This window comes from Oryx dammah, unplaced genomic scaffold (assembly GCF_014754425.2).
Source record: "Oryx dammah isolate SB20612 unplaced genomic scaffold, SCBI_Odam_1.1 HiC_scaffold_12, whole genome shotgun sequence".
NCBI classification, from domain to species: domain Eukaryota; kingdom Metazoa; phylum Chordata; class Mammalia; order Artiodactyla; family Bovidae; genus Oryx; species Oryx dammah.
Window position 1 is genome coordinate 64,929,051 of NW_024070196.1, and position 19,335 is coordinate 64,948,385.

At 52.7% G+C, this 19,335-nt stretch overlaps 1 protein-coding gene across 4 annotated transcripts in view; it reads left to right on the forward strand.

The window, feature by feature from the left end:
• Positions 1-19,335, forward strand: part of MYO18B (myosin XVIIIB) — a 236,811-nt gene that overhangs the window by 68,610 nt on the left and 148,866 nt on the right. For all 4 annotated transcript variants that reach the window (XM_040250980.1, XM_040250978.1, XM_040250981.1 and 1 more), the window contains exons 16-21: positions 73-153; positions 2,217-2,364; positions 8,461-8,620; positions 11,157-11,340; positions 12,121-12,343; positions 16,116-16,225. In XM_040250980.1, coding sequence (XP_040106914.1) covers positions 73-153; positions 2,217-2,364; positions 8,461-8,620; positions 11,157-11,340; positions 12,121-12,343; positions 16,116-16,225 — 906 coding nt within the window. The remainder of the gene's footprint in view (positions 1-72; positions 154-2,216; positions 2,365-8,460; positions 8,621-11,156; positions 11,341-12,120; positions 12,344-16,115; positions 16,226-19,335) is intronic.

Consider the following 19,335-nt stretch of genomic DNA (forward strand, 5'->3'; position numbering starts at 1 on the left):
TAAACCTCCTCCAGAAGCTTCTTCCCCTCAGCTCGCAGAAGGAACTAATACTGAACTTGTGTGACTTTCTAGGAAGGTGTTCCTGTGCAGTTTGACCTCCCGGAGTCATCCCCGGGGACCACGGTGGCCGTGGTGGATCAGACTCCCTCGCAGGTAACCCAGGGCCCTGTGAACCAAGGCTCTCAGATGCCTCTCGGGCTTTTTATCGAAATACTGGCGGATTGGAGTCTTTGACCTACTAGATCACAGCTCTGTTTGCACCTCAAATGACCCACAGACTGTTCAAAACACTGACTGACCCTGGGGACCCCCTCCCAGATTCTGTGTTGATTGGTCTGAGGGTGTGGCCTAGACAACCAGCATTTCAATCCCATCGGGTTGAGAGTCTGAGTCTGCGTCTTAGAATGCACTCATGCCTGGAGCCTGTGGATGGAACTGGGGGGCTCCAGGGCTGGTACCCGGTGACCTCCAGGCACTGTCACCTGGAAAGGTCAGGTGTTCAGACGAAGATGCTGTGCCCGGCAGAGACCAGGACAGTCGGGGGCCCCTGGGGATGGAGAATGGGGGTGATGCTGGATCCAGGCCCCTGAGCTCCCTGGAGGCAGACGGACTTTAGTTTGGGGGATCCCTGAGTCTTTGCCTCCCTCTCCCTGCCCCCAGAACCCGCTGTGCTGACCCCTGATCTGCCGCTCTGCTCAGCCCTCTCTCAGCAGTCCATGACTGTCGCACTGGAATTTGCCCTCCCTCATTGCCCCACCCCCCAACTCCCCCCCACCTGCTGTAAAAGAAAGGGCTCAGGCCAGGGACCTTGCCGGGCTCCAGTCTGATCTTGGTGACCTTGGGCGCGTCACTTCTCTCTGAACCTGGGCTTTCTCATCACCCAAGTGGAAACAACAGGTAGTACCACTGGGTTGTCCTGAAGACCCGTGAGATCCAGGACAAACAGCCCCACAGGGTGGATAACACCCAGTAGGTGTCCTGCTGGTCACATTTCTCCTGCACTTGGACACCTTTTCCCGGTCCCCTGGCTTCTCTCAGCTCGCAGCAGGCTGCACCTTGACCTGCAAAGCACTCTCGACCGTGAGCCCTGCCGGCCCTTCACGGCTGCTTCTGCTGCTCCCTGGTGCCTCTTGGGCTGGGTCCCTGTCCCTGTCCTGCTTCCTCCCTCCTTGGGAGGGGCGAGCTTGAGGGACCACCCAGACAGTGTGAGGAGGAAAAGATCCTGGTGTCCCCAGGACTCCTGGGCAGTGGCTGGAACAGCTGGGAGGGGCTGGCTATAGATTTCAGCTCCAGCAAGAGGCCATGGTGAAGACCCAGGATCCCGAGGACAGATCCACTTGTGCCTGGGCCTCTCCATGTGACCCTGGACGTGTCCCTTCCCCTCGCTGAACCCCTCTCAGTGGGGTGTGGACTGATATTCCTGTGTCAGAGTGAGCAACCGTCCTGGTTTACCAGGGATGTTGCTGACCTTGGCATAGAAATCCTCATGTCCTGGGAAGCCCTTGACCCTGAGCACACTGGGACCGTTGGCTATCATACACATCACTTTTCCTCTTTAACTGTTTGACACCACGTTCGGACACATTAGCTCACTGGGGACCCTTGGATAAGCCCTGCAGATCCCCAGGCCTCTCCCCGTTTCCCACATGTGGAGATGCAGGGTCGCCTGGAGGGTCTCTGATGCCAGCGCTGGATTTAAAATTTCACATTTGTGTGGTTGAGGCAAGTTCACTTTCTCTAAGATGTTCTTGGTGCCTTTTTCCTCTCCAGATTTTACTGTAAAAAATAAGAGGACGTGATGGGGATGGGATTAATCCTTTCATGTTAGGCTGTGCACGAAGAGACCAGCTGCCCATGTGGAGCCAGAGATGTGTGGTGGACAGAGGGCTCGCTCTGGTTAAATCCTCACCTTGGAGGACTGTGTTGTCAGTCTCCATTTTGCAAAAGGAGAGATGCGCCTCAGAGAGGGGCAGTAAGTTGCCCAGGGTCATCCAGGAGATGAAGACAGAGGCAGGATCCAGACCCTTGTAACCAAGAGATTGGTAGTCCTGTGGCTTCTCCACTGAGAGTCTGGGGGTGAGCGGAGCGTGGATCCAGAGCAGCACATCCGAGTCATGATGCCTGGGCCACAGACCCCCGACTCCCTAGGTGGGACGAGAAGCCCAGGCCTGGCCTCTCTCGGGGGGCTCCTCAGTGTATCCTGGGTCTCCCGCCAGGTGCGCCTGCCAGCCGGAGGAGGTGCCGAGGACGCCAGGGGCCTGTTCTGGATCCTGGATGAGGAGGTCCGGGTGGAGGGCTCCCAGGACAGCGTGGTGCTCGAGCGCCTCTGTGCCGCCTCTGAGAAGCACGGAGCTGGAGCTGAAGGTGAGGGAGGGAGCCAGCGGGGTGGGGGCTGCCCAGGCCTGCCCGGGACTTGGCCTGTCTCCTCGAAGTCCTGACAAGGCCTGAACTGCGGGCTGCGCACCTGCCTGGGCGTGCGCTCAGCCATTCATGTGTTCACCACGCGTTCTGAGCGGGCTCTAATCTACACGGAGGCGAACAGCCTGATGGAGCCCCTGTCCTCGCTGGGGAGTGGCAGGGGAGGGAGATGACAAGCTGACACATAAGTGCATGTGAGTCCGCTGAGCCTGAGGTGGCAGACGGGCTTGCTGGTGGGTGTCAGGCAGACCTCACTTCTCCAGCAGCCAGGGGCTCTCAGGGGAGAGGCCTGCAGGTAAACCTGACGGAGAACAGGTGTGCAGTGCAGGACAAACAGGGAGCTGTCGTATGGGCTCAGACCTCCAGCCCTGGCTGGCCTCACAGAAAACATTGCTTTTAATGCAAGCAATGAGAAGCCATGTGGGATTCTAGGCAGTGGGAGCTATGGTCAGAGTTGGGTTCTAGAAGGTTCCCCAGACTGCACTGTGGAGACAGGAGAGGAAGGCAGCTGGGAGGTGAGAGGAGCCGCCTCCCTGGGGAGGTGGGCAGACTCCAGAGTTGCCGAGCACGGGCTGATGGGCCGGACTGGCGAGAGGAGAAGTGCAGGGGAGTGGACGCTTGGGGCTGAAACTGAGTTCAGAGGCCATGGGGTTTGGCACCATCAGCTTTCAGTTCAAGTCCATCTATTTGTAGTTTCACCAAACCAATCTCACAGCATTTTGAACAATGGAGATGGAGCTCGCCCTGTCTGCCTTCTCTCTAGAATTTCTACTGCTTTGGTGGGGTGAGGGGATGTACCCACAGAGCTCGGTCATCAGCTGCCAAGGGCTGCAGTTGTTACTGACGAGGCCGAGGCTGTGATACAACGAAGAATATTATCCCCGTCTTCCCAGGGGCTGGAGGAGTGCTGTGTGCACTCCATGCAGGGGCCGAGCTCTGGGCTTCGTGTAGAGTATCTGGTCGAATTCTGTCCCATATTTAGAGGTCCGTATCTTACCCGCCTGCCCCGACCCCAGGATGAGGAAAGTGAGCTCCAGAGAGAGGCTTGTAGAGAATGCTTGTCTGTGATCACCCAGACGGTGTGTGACAGAAGGCAGATTCAACACAAGCCATGTCTGCCCCTCGGCGTCAAGTGAGCTCCCTTCCACCCGGACACCCCCAGGCCTGTAAGAAGACAAATGCACTGTGGGGTCTTCCAGGCCCCACCTGACGTGGTGGTCAGATTGTGGGCTTGTTCATTTACCAGTTCCTTCAACAAATACTTCTGGAGCGCCTGAAATGTAGGCTGAGAAATAAACCTGTGAACAAAACAAAAATGTCCATCCGAGGGACTGACATTCCAGCAGGTGAGATGGATGAGAAAGAAAAACACCAAAATCTGTAAGAAGACACTGAGGACCACAGTTCTAGTTTGGATCACTAACGGAACGAAGGCTGGCAGTGAAGATGCCCAGGGATTCGGCCCTGGGACGTCCCAGGGACAAGGCTTGTGTCCAGCAAAGGTAGCTGGGGAGGAGTGGCTGGGATGTCGGAGGGGGATGAGAGGGTGTGGCGTTCTGGAAGCCTCAGGAGGAGGGACAGACCAACCGAGTTAAATGCTACTTGAAAGTTTGAGTGAGGCGTGGCTGAAGAATGGCCGTGACTTGGCTGCGTGGAGGTCCCTGGCCACCGAGAAAAGTGCAGCTCCTATGGGAGTATTCGGGGTGACCTTCTGACTGGAGTGGCTCATGAGAAATTGGGGGAGGAGCTGGAGAAGGACGTGGACAGCACTCAGTGCTGCTGGGCTGGAGCCTCTGTCTGGGACACACGTGGAGCGCTTCTGCACCTGATGGGTCCCGCTGCTCTCCTGGGGCCACACCCAGAGCATTAGTGCCCGCGTGGCTCCCGAGAGCTTGTCTCTGCAGCGACTTGCCTGGGCCCAGGAGGGGCTGTGCCTGGGGCCCACAGTACTCTCAGGGGTCCACGACAATCTTTTAATTTCTGTTACGAGTAGAAGAAAAAAATGGACTTTAAGGCAAATACATGTTTTAAGTATATATTGTGGACTGAACTGTATTCCCCCTCCTCAAAAATTCTTATGTTGAATGTCTAACCCCTAGCACCCGAGAATGGGACTTTATATAGATCAGTTCAGTTCAGTTCAGTTCAGTCGCTCAGTCGTGTCCGACTCTTTGCGACCCTGTGAATCGCAGCACGCCAGGCCTCCCTGTCCATCACCATCTCCCGGAGTTCACTCAGACTCATGTCCATCGAGTCAGTGATACCATCCAGCCACCTCATCCTCTGTCATCCCCTTCTCCTCCTGCCCCCAATCCCTCCCAGCATCAGAGTCTTTTCCAGTGAGTCAACTCTTTGCATGAGGTGGCCAAAGTACTGGAGCTTCAGCTTTAGCATCATTCCCTCCAAAGAAATCCCAGGGCTGATCTCCTTCAGAATGGACTGGTTGGATCTCCTTGCAGTCCAAGGGACTCTCAAGAGTCTTCTCCAATACCACAGTTCAAAAGCATCAATTCTTCAGCGCTCAGCTTTCTTCACAGTCCAACTCTCACATTCATACATGACCACTGGAAAAACCATAGCCTTGACTAGACGGACCTTAGTTGTCAAAGTAATGTCTGCTTTTGAATATGCTATCTAGGTTGGTCATAACTTTTCTTCTATAGATACAGGGTCCTTAAAGAGGTAAGTAAGTACAACTAAGGTTACTGTTCAATTCAGTCATTCAGTTGTGTCTGACTCTTTGCTGACCCATGGGCTGCAGCACGCCAGGCTTCCCTGTCCATCACCAACTCCTGCAGCTTACTCAAACTCATGTCCATTGCGTCAATGATACCATCCAGCCATCTCATCCTCTATCATCCCCTTCTCCTCCCGCCTTCAATCTTTCCCAGCATCAGGGTCTTTTCCAAAGAGTCAGTTCTTTGCATCAGGTGGCCAGAGTATTGGAGTTTCAGCTTCATCACCAGTCCTTCCTATGAATATTCAGGACTGATTTCCTTTAGGATGGACTGGTTGAATCTCTTTGCAGTCCAAGGGACTCTCAAGAGTCTTCTCCAACACCACAGTTCAAAAGCATCAATTCTTTGGCACTCAACTTTCTTTATAGTCCAACTTTCACATCCATACATGACCACTGGAAAAGCCATAGCCTTGACTAGACGGACCTTTGTTGGTAAAGTAATGTCTCTGCTTTTTAATATGCTGTCTAGGTTGGTCATAGCTGTTCTTCCAAGGAGTAAGCATCCTTTAATTTCATGGCTACAGTCACCATCTGCTGTGATTTTGGAGCCCCAAAATACAAAGCCTCTCACTGTTTCCACTGTTTCTCCATCTATTTGCCATGAAGTGATGGGACTGGATGCCATGATCTTTGTTTTCTGAATATTGAGTTTTAAGCCAACTTTTTCACTGTCCTCTTTCACTTTCATCAAGAGGCTCTTTAGTTCTTTACTTTCTGCCATAAGGGTGATGTCATCTGCGTATCTGAGGTTATTGATATTTCTACCAGCAGTCTTGATTCCAGCTTGTGCTTCATCCAGCCCAGCATTTCGCATGATATACTCTGCATTCAAGTTAAATAAGCAGGGTGACAATATACAGCCTTGACATACTCTTTTCCCGATTTGGAACCAATCTGTTGTTCCATGTCCAGTTCTGACTGTTGCTTCTTGACGTGCATACAGATTTCTCAGGAGGTCACTGTGGTGGGTCCTAATTTAATATGACTGGTCCTTCAGAGGAGAGATTAGGACACAGACATGCACAAAGAAAGACACACGGAAAAGGTATCCATCTGCAAGCCAAGGAGAGAGGCCTCAGTGAAACCAACCCTGCTAACACTTTGACCTTGAGCTTCCAGCCACATAGTGTATAATGCTTTGTTATGGCAGCTGTAGCAAACCAATATAATATACTTATGTATTATTAATATCAATCCTTCTTTGTACTGACAAAGTCATGAAATATAATTTTGTGTACTTGTATATATGTACACGACCCTGGACTGCCCTCACCCTGGAGGTGGGGGTCATAGTGCTTGGTGTGATGCTGCCCATGATTCTCTGTTCCAGAAGGTCACCTCTTTTTTCTGAGGTACTGGCCTCTGCCACCGGGAGGGGCAGTCGGAACTGCTATTTGTGGGGCCTTAGTCTGAGCCGGGCCGTGGGGGCACCATCACACCCCACCTCTGGGGAGTACCTGGGGCCTGACGACTGACCAGGGTCCTGTGGGAAGTGTGCACTTTGTTTGTGCACTTTCTTCAGGAAGTGTCTCCAGGGTTCTGGAACGGTTATTTTCTTCCTGGGGGACTGTAGAGGAGGAAACTCACCCAGACCCACAGAAAGCCAAGAGACAGAGCTGTTAGAAGCCTACCCAGGCACTGGACCCGAGCGTCCTGGGTTGGACCCGTGCTCCACTAGTTAGCTGCAATGTGTGTGCGTTGTAGGAAGTCGCCTCCTTCCTCTCCTGTAAGATGGTGACACCCCGGCCCTGGGGTGAGGAGAGAGGGGCTCGGGTGCACCCAGAAGCATTTGTAAGTCCTCCTCCTTCGGCTCCCTGCTCAGTGCTCCTCCACAGAGGCCTCCCTGACCCTGTCCTCTCTATAGCCACACTACTTCCTTCCTGACGCCCTCCTCGTCTCCTTCAGGGCCCCTTCTGGCGACCTGTTCTCTTGGCTTGCTTCTCATCAGCCCGATGACCTCCCTATGTGCCCCACCCCTCCAGGTCAGAGGATACCTGTCTTCTGCTCTGCTGTCTCCCCAGGGCCTGGGCCAGAGCAGGGCCCCATGGACCCTGCCATTGCCCCCTCCCTACCCTTCCCCTGCTCTGTTCTGATGCGGAATCGAGTGAACCAGAGTTCTCAAATGGAGTGTTTCCTGGATCCTGACTTTTAGGCTAAAGACACAGAAAGCGGGGCCAGAAGCAGAGATGTCCTGTAGGGTGTGGTGGGGGCAGGACTCGAAGCCCTTTTCCTCTCTCTGTGAGGCTTGAAAACACAGGAAGGCTCTCGGGTCCCAGGGGAGAGATTCTTGTCCTGGACTGACTGATAGACACATTAACTCAGACATTCTGGTATTAAAAAAATTATTTTTTGCCTCTGGGTCTTTCCAATTAACTCTGCGTTAATGAGAACATTTACTCAAGCAGAATACGTGGGGCTCGCTAGCTGTTGCCTCTCACTTAAGGTGGACACTGGGCGGAGGAGGAGACTGAGGCTCAGAGGTTTAGGTGGTTTGGCCCCTGTCCCACTATAAAAAAATGGTCAGGTCAGGATTTGAACCCAGGTCTTCTCTAACTGCATGCCCCTTTATTTCTCCCACTCTGTCCCTTGGAACCAGGAGTCCACCAGCATCTCCCAAGAATTTGCTGTGTGTTTATTTGGCAACTCGTATTCCAGAAAATTTTAAGTGGTACCTACACGTATTTTCAAAATATTTAATAATTGTGTATTTATTTCCATGAATATTAGAAAGTAAATATAGCTGGCACACCAAACCTGCAGTATAATGCTTCTTTACAAATGGATTTTACCTGTAAAACTGTGAGTCGATTGAAAGAAAACATTAAAAAATGGTTCGGGTGATTCATGGTTCTGGCGAAAATCACAAAGATGGTTAGTGCTAATGGTAATTGGGGAGCACAGGTATCTTCGATTTAAGAAAGCAAGGAGGAGGGGCTTTCCTGGTGGTCCAGTGGTTAAGACTTCGCCTTCCAATGTAGGGGACCTGGATTAGATCTCTGTTTGGGGAACTAACATCCTGTATGCCTCGAAGCTGAAAAATCAAAATGTAAAACAGAAACAGTATTGTAACAAATTCAGTCAAGATGTTAAAAATCCACATCAGAAAAACTGACAGAGGAAGCAAGGAGGAACCGAATGCAGGTTGGAAGCTGTGCATGTAAATGCACAAAGCCGGGGAGACGCAGTGCCCAGAACTGATAGCTTGAATCATATCAAAATGGGAAAAGCGTGTTCTCAAAGACGCCAAGCGATGCCAGTGTCCCCGCTAGGCCCGGGCACTCACACCCTGTGTCTGCTTTCAGGAGCCTCTGCCCTCCGGATCTGTGAGCAGCCCCTCCAGTGCGAGATCGCCCACCAGCTGGGGCACGACCCTGTGCGCTATGACCTCACGGGCTGGCTCCACAGGGCCAAACCCAACCTTTCAGCCCTGGATGCCCCCCAGGTCCTACAGCATTCGAACAGGTGAGCCCAGCCAGGGCTGGGGATGGGCGGGGGGCATTCGAGGTGCTGGGGCCGTGCAGTCATAGCAGCCCAGTCAGTGATGGAGGGCTGGTATGGGGACCCTTCCCTAATGACACAAAGACCTGTAACTCTAACAAGTGCAATTCAGCATCTCCTGGGACTGGCCTGAGTCCAGCCAAGGAGGAAAGCTGGCCGTCTGGGGAGGTGGAACAAAAGCTAGGAAGCTGTGACTTCTTATTCATTAAGTATCTGGGAGATGATGTGACTGGAAGGACTTTTATGGACATCCTCCAACTAGGGGATCATAAAACCAAAGTGATAACTTTTTGCAGCCTGAAAAAGGCTGACTGCATTTCTTGACTGCTCTGCTCAGACGTGCTGGCAGAGGGCTGCCTTGAATTCAGAGAGCTATTGGAAAGTGCTTGTTGGGGAAGTGTGTGTGTGTGTGTGTGCGTGTGTGAAGCTGAGACCACGTTTACTAACTCCCTGCTGTGCACCTGGCATCAGAGGAAACACTTTATAAGGGTTTTTAAATATATGTATATTTACCTACTTATTTATTTGACTGTGCTGTGTCTTTATTTGCAGCATGCAGATCTTGTTCCCTGACTAGGATTGAACCCAGGCCTCCTGCGTAGGGAGCAATGAGTCTTTTAGCCACTGGGCCACCAGGGAAGTTCCTATAAGGGTCTTTTTAATCCTTACAACAACTGTATCCCTAGCCCCATTTTATAAATGAGAAAACTGAGGCCTCAGGAGGTGAAGTGGTTCACCTTTGACCACATAACAAAAGAGTGGCAAAGCCAGAATATAGTTTGGGTCTAAGTGACCCTTGGAAGGCGTTCTCAGAGCCGAATGGTCAGAGTTGATTGGAAAAATCTAGTGGGGGCTCAGAGAAACACAGCTCCCAGAGAGAGATCTAGTCAGAGGATAGGGCAGAAGGAAGAGTAACAAGGACACAGAGTGCTGTATGGGGAGCCGGGGGACCTGAGTCCAGCCCAGCCCAGCCCTGTGGGCAGCCCCTTCCCTTCTCTGGGGTTTCTCGCTTCTTTCTCTGCAACCTCAGGGTTTTTTGGGTGAGGCCACATCGCACAGCTCTAGAGTCAGGCAGATGCTCAGATTCTGCTTTTGCCTTTTTCCAGCTGCCTGACCCAGGCCTCAGTTTCACAGTCTGAGAAGTGGGAATGATGCTGCCATGCTTACACGTGTGATGTAAGGCTTTGGTGACATAACAGAGTGGATGGCTTATTAAGGAACCTGGTTCATGGTTACCCCTCAAAGCACATCTTGTGGCCTCCTTGTAAATCCCCCTGCTGCTCAGAAACCCTCAAGCTGAGTGAGGGGTGTAGAGGTGGGGAAGGGCAGGCACCCCTTGGTTAGCCAGGTGGCCTGGTGAGTGTGGAACCTTCTGGGACAAGGAGCGGCGTGTACTCACGAGGAGGAGAGTGTGGCAGGTGTGGCAGTAAATCCCAGCAGGGGTCTTGCAGGCTTGCGAGCCACGGGTTGCGAGTTCGCGGGCAGACAGCGCTCCTTAGCCCGTGGTTCTGCAGTCAGGATCCCGATCCACCAGGACTGCTTGTGTAGCATTGTGATTCCTGGGCCCCTCTAGTCTCTCGGGGATGCTGGGGGGGTTCCCGGGAGGTGCTCATGCTCACTCAACCTTTGTGCCGTGTATCGGGAGGTCCAGAGAGGACCCGTGACTGCCCCAGGCCACACCGCACACTGCAGACCAGAGGTCGGGTCTCCCAGCACCACTGATGGGGCCATCTCATGCAGGGTCAGGGCTGTGGGTACCACCTCCTCTCCCTGTACTAGGCAGGGTGCCCACAGCCTTCCTTCTCGGGGCTCCGGCCTCCAGGGGGCTCTCCAGGCTGTCTCCCCAGGCTTCTGTTGCACCATGAGCGTCTTTGCACCATTGTCAGCCTGCGTGCTCCGCAAGGCATGGAGCTGCTTTTAGCAACCTCAGTGCATCTGTCGAGACTCATTTTCTTAATGGCTGTGCAGTCAGTTGGGCCCAGAGTGGGGATGGATAAGGGTCTTTAGGGTTGGTCTGGGTGGAGCCTGGATATGCAGGGGAGTCGCCCACAGGCCTCTAGTGGAGGGGAGCGGGCGGGGCAGCCAGGGAGCCTGAGGCCTTCCCTGGGTCCCAGCTTCATCCTGGGGCTCGGTAGGGTCTCCTCGGTGCTCAGACTGTCTCTTGGACAGATAAGCACCTGCTGTGCTCAGACCAGTTCTAGAGATAACCGAGGTGATTTTACCCTCTAAGAAAGTGCTGGCTGGGCAGAGTTCCTGCAGGCATGTAAGTGATGGGAACATCCAGTAGAAGGAAGATGCTCTGAGGTTAGGAGCGGGAGAGAGGCGTGGAGGAAGATGCTGGCATTTGTCCCTGAACAAGGGATCATCTGGCAGAAGGGCCTATGAGCAGACTTGGCAGCTAGGACATGGCTTCAGGAAGCAGATGTCCAGAGGCAAGGGGTCCCCTTCGCTCACCCCCAAACCCCTGAAGCCCCTCTCTCTCTCCCCGCCTACCTGCCAGGGAGGAGCTGAGGACCCTGTTCCAGTCCCGAGCCAAGCTGTCCCCCGTGTGCCGGGCCGTGGCCGGCCTGGAGGGCACCTCCCAGCAGGCCCAGCAGCGGAGCTGCGTGGTGCGGAGGACGTTCACCAGCAGCCTGGCCGCAGTGAGGAGGAAAGCCCCCTGCTCCCAGATCAAGCTGCAGATGGTGAGCGGGGTTCTGTTCTCACAGGATGGGGGGTGGGGGCCTCCCCACCCGCCCCCAGGGCGAGTTATCCAGCTGCACCAGCTCTGAGCTCCCCAGCAGGCCTGAAGGAATAGGCAACCAACCCCCACGCTCCACCGAGGAAGAAGCCAAGGCTCAGGGCAGCACAGTGACCTGTCCCAGTCTGAGGCCTAAGCCTCAGCTCCTTGGTTTCACTTGAGCAGCTTCAGGAAGTTGTCAGGAATCAGGTCGCCTTCCTGATCAAGGTGACAAACATCGCAGCCAGCCCTGTTCTGCCTGCCTCCCTCCCTCCCCTCTCAAAGGCCGGCATGTCCACCTCCAGGCTCCCCATAGAGAGGGTGGTTGGACCCAACCCTGGTGTGAAGGTGTCACCTGGACACAGTAATCCAGTAACAAGAGATTAGGCTGAGCTCAGGAGGGCGGGACACGGGAAGAAGGGCTTGAGACGACTCGTAGCATCTTGTCCTGGAAAAGCCCTCAGCCTAGGTTCTGGGCTCTAGTTTTCTTCTTGGGTGACTGACCCCCTCTGCTTGGGGCCACTCGTTTGTCTTCTCCGTGTCCCAGTTTTTCCATCTATGATAAGGATCATTATAGAGGTCCTTTATTTCTCATGAGTACAGATCGGGCCATGGATAAGAGGCCCTTGTGGTAGGACATAGGGGCCTCCAGAGCTGCCCAGACCAGACTGAATGTATGTTTGGGAAGTGTCCAGACCCTTGTCGGTCTCGCTGTGGCCCTGACCCCATCTCTTCTTGGTCCTAGGATGCATTGATCAGCGTGATCAGACGGTCTGAGTTACACTTCATCCACTGCCTGGTGCCGAACGCAGCAGTGGAGAGCAGAGGCGGGCAGGGGTCTCCGACTCTGCCACAGCCTGGTGGAGACAAGCCTGAGGCAGGCAGGTCCCTGCCCTTGGACATCCCCGCACTGAGGGTGCAGCTCGCAGGATCCTACATCCTGGAGGCGCTGCGTCTGCACAGAGCAGGTGAGAGGCAAGCAGGGAGCAAGCACCTTGTTGCTAACTCCTGGGGCTTGCTCTTTGGGCCCAAAGTCCAACCATTCCTGAGTTAGTTGTGCACTCCTGGAAGGCAGGGCTTCCCTGGTGGCTCAGTGGTAAAAAAATCTGCCTGCAGTGCAGGAGATGGAGGTTCAATCCCTGAGTCAGGAAGACCCCCTGGAGGAGGGTATGGCAATCCACTCCAGTATTCTTGCCTGGAGAATCCCATGGACAGAGGAGCTTGGTCGGCTACAGTCCTTGGGGTGGCAAAAGAGTCGGACACAACTGAGCGACTCAGCAACTTCAACGACCTGAAAGGCTTGGAGTGTGTCTTGCCCATCTTCCTTTTCAACAACAAACATCTTAGGAGCATCTGCCTTGCAATTGAGGGTGAAATTTCCTCAGTCATTAATATTTGGCCTTCAGAATGCTCAGCCTGGTTTGGGAGATCCATATGGAAACAGGTGATGATTGTACGGTGTGACCAGGGCACGTGTCATGCAGGGATGCGGGGGGTACCAATGTCCATTGGAGGCAACATCTTCACTGAGTCTTAGAAGAAAGCAACTGCTCACCTCTGGGTGGTGCGAGGAGAGGGACAGCTTGGCCGAAGGAGCGCTGTGTGCAGAGGCAGGGAGGTGTGGGGGAGCCTGGGTTCCTGGGGGAGCCTGGGTTTCCAGGTTCACAGTGAGTGGGGGTGGGTGTGGGAGAGGAGGGGTGGACCCACCAGGGAGGCTTAACCCCATCTTTGGAAGAGTGGCTTTCCCCGGTCCAGCTGAGGAGGTGATGGGCGTGATGGGGGAGGAGGGGTTTCCATCAAAGGAACGAAGTTTTGGACCCATATTTGAGAAAGCAGGCGTGCACCAGGGTCACCCCGATAGCTCCTCTTCTGAGCTGAGTTTGATCTGAAATTTTCCCATTCTTTTCTGTCTCTGAGACCCCATTGGCCATCCTGTGGATTCGCCTCCCTGACAAGAACAGCTTAGGCGAAGTCAGGGGATGGGGTGGCTGGGGCTGATGGGAGTCTAGGTGAGCCCCTACTTGTTTAATATTTCCTCGGTCACTGCCCCCCCAGCTTGTGGTTACTGCCCTGTCTCCTCCCATGGCACTCATACTGAGTCCTGGGCGGAGAAGCCGGGAGCAGCGGGCAGCAACCATGAACCACTCGCTCCCCCCAGCATCGCATTGATTTCCCCTCCTGTCTGCAGAACTGCAGGCATAGGAAGACAGACACTGTCGCGGGGAAGCACAAGCCAGTCACAGCCCAGGCCGTTCCATTGCGCCTGGCTGGCAGGAGGTGCCCTGGCCCACGGTTAGAGCCCTTGCCCGTGGGCGCGGTCAGTGAGTCCCCTTCCTCCCTGTGTGTCCACCCTCTGCCGTCTCAGGGCCCAACTCCGGAAGGGCTTCCAGCTCAGTGAAGGGTTGAAGTCTCCTGCCAATTTCTGCTTCTGAGACCTGGTTTGTTTCCTCATTGTTTTCTGCTCTGGGTCACTTCTGTCTCTCTCACACCATGTGAGAAATATTTACTTGCATACAAAGATCCATACACAGTTATTGATGTCACAGATTTACGATTTGGACTGTGTGTGTGTAACAGATATACAGGCAGGCCTTGTTCTGTTGTCCTTAGAGCACAGTTTTTTTTTTTTTTCATAACTTGAAGGTTTGTGGTGATCCTGTTTCATGCCAGTCTGTTGGTGCCACTTTTTCCAGCAGCATTTGCTCACTTTGCATCTCTGTGTCACATTTGGTCACTCTTGCAGTATTTCTAACCCTCCACCAGCAAAAACTTACAACCTGATGAAGGCTGAGATGATGGTTAGTATTTTTTATTCAGTAATAAATTTTTAAAATGAAGGTCTGCACATTGTTTTTTAGATATAATGCTATTGTACATGTAATAGACTATAGTATAGTATAAATTTAACTTTTATGTGCACTGAGAAAGCAAAAAAGTTTTATGATATTTGATTTCTTGCAGTGGTCTGGAACCGAGCCCACAGTATCTCTGAGATGTGCCTGTGTGCGCAGACACAGGCATACATGATGCACGTATGCAGAGGCTGTTTCCTGGGCACTTCAGATGCTCGGGGCACCAGTGTATTTACACACACTCAATGCTGTTGTTCTCACAGAGTGCCTAGCACAGAGCCTGGCAGACAGTAAATGCTCATCACATGTTACATACGGGGCAGCCTGGTGGGCACAGCCCAGACTCTGGAGCCAGCTGGCCTGTGCGTGGTCGTGGTTGACACTGTCAGGCCCCTAGGTCGTGCCTCCCTTTCCTGTCCTGTAACAGCTCAGGTTTTAGAGAGCCGTTGAGTGGGCTGGTGAATTAATAAGGGAATAAGAAAAGTGCCTGGACATGGACAAGTGCTCAAAACATGTTAGCTTCTTTTCCTGTAATCATTATTGGATTTAATCCTTGTCATGACTGTGTGACAAGAGATCTTAGCACATTATTGACCAGGGGATTTTTGCAGAAACTAATGCCCCTGGCTGGCGATTTGTTATGCAAATGAATATTGAAACACTCTGGTCAATAACAGTTGGGTAACCAAAGACATATTACTACATCTCTAGTCAGTAAGTTGTTATTACTCTCAATGAACAAGTGAAGAACTCGAATCTCAAAGAAACAAGAGTCATCTGTCACTGGTCAGAGGGCTAACCAGGGCAGATAGGAGATGTAAAACCAGGTAGGTCTGACTCACAACGGCAGCCCTATAACCTCCCAGCTTCCAGGTCTCTGTGTGGTCAACCTTGAGGTCTGGAATGTGAGTTTAGGTCCCTTGGGGACCCAGTCCCTGCTCATCTTTGACCTCACTGTTGGTTCCTCTCTGCTGGATTAGTTACTGTCATTGCCTACATTTATCTCCCCAGTCCTCACCAGGCCAGAGTTATCTTGCTATTCAGATCCTGGCTTCTGTTATTCTCCATCACATCATCTTGTTTGGGTTTGTCTCCCCGCGGGGAGAGTTACGATCCATGTCACTTTGGGCTCCGTGACTTGAACTCTCATCCTCAGTTTCCATGTCTGTATAATGGGATAGTAACACAGGCCCCAGAGTCTCTGCGAAACAAGGATGCTGTTATCCTAGTGTCTCACACACATGAACACTCTGTAAATGGTGTTACCGCCACTGTGGGACAGGCCTTCCATTTCCTGCTCTGACTCCCTCTGTCTGGACTTCCTTCCACACAGAACCCTCTCACAGACTCTCACAGCCCCTCAAAGGCCAGCTCGAACATCACGTTCTCTCAGTAGCTTTTCAGTTTCCACACAGAAGGGTGCAGCTGTGTGCATCCTACACTTCAGATTTAAAAGAACCCTTAGATATGGCCTGATGAAGTGTTTCCCAGGTGCAGTCTGTGAGGTGGTAAAAACTATGAGATCAAAACATTTTCCCATGGTCCAGCATGTTTGGAGAACTCTGGGTTAAGTCAAGCTAATCAGGCATCATCCCTGCAGAGGTTCTGGAGCCTTTGACTTTGGTGTTGATACACATCATGACCTTCCAAGAGGTGGAGGAGGGGGCAGCTTTTTCAAGCTTTCGGCGGAGCCTCTTACAGGGTCTGTGTTCTGGGGAATGCACTTGGTAAATGCTGATGGAACCCAGTGTCTTATATTAGCCAACAGGGAAACTGAGGCCCCGAGAAGCGAGTGCACACAGCAGGTGGGCAGCACGGCTGGTAGTGGACCCCTGGCCTGGGCACCTCATTTGGATTCTTTGTTCTCCTCCTGCTCCCCACACCCCAGGCTATGCTGACCACATGGGGCTCACTCAGTTCCGCCGAAGATTCCAGGTGCTGGACCCTGTGCTCACGAAGGAGCTCATATCAGCCCCCGAAGGAGTGGACGAGAGGAAGGTACATGGGCCTGGGGGTGGGGGGCGGGGGGCGGTGGGGTAGGGTGGAGGTGTGGAGGCGCCGATGCTTCTGCCCTGCAGGGGATAGCCCAGGGGCAGCTGGGGCAGCTGGGATCTGAGAGTCGGGTCCCAGGGGCAAAGATGAGGATGGCCTGATGGTTGACCCGCCCCCTACTCCAGACCGTGCCCCCTGCAGGGTCACTTAAAACACTGCCCATCCCAGAATGGTCCTTCTGAAACCCTGCCTGAGGAAGTGCAGAAAAAGACTTAGAACCACGGGAAGGGCAGGTCCCGTGCAGGAGGGCTCCCAGCAGGGTGGAAGGCCATCATTCCCGCAGGGAGCTGCACTTGGCATTAGCACCTGGAGAGTGTGAAAAGAGGGCTTGTGGTCCCAAACACTCCCCTCAGGGCCTCTGCGCAGAGGGCTGTCGCCTCTCCCGTCCTGGCCAGGCCAGTGTCGTCTTGCTGTTCACATCTTGCTCGTGTTATTCTTCATCGCCTCTTCTTGTTCAAACATCTGTGTAGCACTTAGCCATGTCTGAAATAACACTTTTTTGGGGGGACTGTGTGTTTTTGGGCTCAGAGCAAGTGCTTGGTAAATTGCCTGTCGGATGAATGAATGAAGACACGTACCTAACCTTGATTGCTGCCCCTCTATGTCTCCTTCCTCCATCTCTGCCATAAACTTCTGGAGCCAGAAGTCTTTACTCCTAGTGCCAAATCCCCAGTAAACGTTTCTGTTGAGAACAGCCACCGGCTGATCAATGACAGAGCTCTTGACAGTTTGCAAAGCCCTCGTGCATCCTCACAACAGCCCTGCAAAATGAGCCATCGCGCCTCTTTTGTGAATGCTGAAACATGGGCTCGTAGAGGTGACGGATTGCCTTGAGGCCACACAGCTAAGCATTCGTGGGTTTTGCCCTTGAACTCAAGTTTCTTGATTGCATGGAGGGTTGTTAAGAAAGCGTGGGCTCAAGTCACACAGACCTGCAGTTGACTCCCAGCTGGGACTGTGTGAGCTTAGATGAGTTGATCCATCTTTCTGCCTCAGTTTCCTAATTTGTAAAATGGGAACAATGATAATACCAACCTCAGTGGAGTGTTCAGTGGATTGTATGTAATAGTGTAATTGATGTGCTTGATGCAGGGCCCGGCATATAGTAAGGGCTCATTATGTATGAACTGTGATTGTCATTGTCATCATCATCACTGTCTTCCAAGGCCAGAGAGGTGGCAGCCAGGCCACGCAGACTGCATTCACAGCTGTGTTGAAACTCCCCTCCAGTGAGTGCGCCCGTGCGCGCCTGACTTCCCAGCCTGGAATCCTCAGTCAGTAAGTCGCAAGGCGAGAAGAGCCAGCAGCAGAGGCACAAGTCTTAAGCCCTCTCTTGGCTCTCCTCTGCAGCAGGGACCAGGGCACAGGCTCCCTCCCGCAGACACAGCGGCATTTCTTATGGCGCTCCTGCGTCCTAGCCCCGGGGAGGGGACCTCGGACCCCAGCTGGTGTGGCGCGGGGCTGTCCCCTCCCTGGGGGGCATCCCACTGTGGAAACCACGAAATTGCCTGGCTCAGTGCCACCAGCCACTGTGCACCGAGCTTCATCGGGGTCCCTTACCCTTGGTCGCCCCATCCCTGTCTTGATCCCCATCCAGAGCATCTGGACTGGAGCCTCTGAAAGGGGCTTGGGCTCCTCTGCTGTTGAAGGCAGTGCAGAAGTGGGCTGTGGGGGAGTTTTCGGCGGGGGCGCAGGGGGAGCATATGGAAGCCTTTCTATTCTGGACGACTCAGCAGTTCTCTCTCGTAGCCAGACCGAAACCACCTCCACACACACACACTGGAGGCCTTGGAAAGTGGAAAATTACAAGCAGAATGGACTGGGGAGTTTTCGCTTCTTGTTCTTCTTCTTTTTTTTTTTTTTATTTGCTCACAAATTTCATTTGCTGCAGCATAGGATTTTGGTAGCAACAAAAGGAAACGCCAACCTGCCTCTTATGAAAAAGCTGATAAATATTCATCTGCCAAGCAGCACGATACACCATGAATTATACATGAACACGTGCTTGGGTGGGCAAACTGTCAGCCTCTGTGTGCAAAGCATTTAAGACCTCAGGATTTAATAAGACAAGTCTGACAGATAGGAAAGGTCAATATTGTCATTAGACACTAGACGGCAGCAGAGGGAATTCACTGGCAGGGTGTGAGCCAGGCCTTGGCACATCCCCTGTGTGCCTAGCGTGCACGTGGTGCTTAAACCAGGCTCTCTCCCAGTGAAGTACTCTTATTTGGAGGGTCCCTGCTGGATTTTGTGCTCCTAAAACAAAAATAGCATATGCCTTTTTTTTTTTTTTTTTTTACCGCAGATACACAAACTCTCATCACAAAATATCAGGTGTAATATGAAAAGGTTCCCTACCAACTTTCACCCCGAAACAGCCCTCAATTGATAAAGCTCCCTGCTCTGGGAATTATCCCCATTTCACAGCAGAAGCAACTGAGGCTCCCCCCCCAGCCAAACCCCGTAGAGCCGGGGTTTAAGCCCAGGCTCTCAAACTCCTCACACAGGGCTCTTTACTATGTATTGTGGTAAAATACACATAACATAAAACTTAACCACCTTAACCCATTTTTAAGCATACAGTTTAGTGGCCGTAAGTACATTCATGTTGTGTAATCATCACGGCCCTCCATCTCCAGAACTTCTTTCATTTTCCAAAACTGGAACCGTCCCCATTAAACACTACGTGCCCATCCTGCCTCCCAGCCAGCCCTTGGCAACCACCATTCTGCTATCTCCATGAATTTGGCTGCTCCAGGAACCGCATGTAAGTGGACTCATACAATGTTTGTCCTTTTGTGACTGGCTTATGGCACTTAGTATGAAGTCCCCAGGGTTCATCCACGTAGTGGCACATGTCAGAATTTCCTTTCCTTTAAGGCTGACTTGTATCCTTGCGTATCGCATTTTGTATATCCATCCTCTTGTCAGTGGGCACTTGGGCTATTGCCACCTTTTGGCTGTTGTGAATGACCCTGCTATGAACACAGTGTACAGAGGCCTCTTTTGAGACCCTGTTTTTTGATTCTCTTGGGTACATACTCAAAGTGGAATTG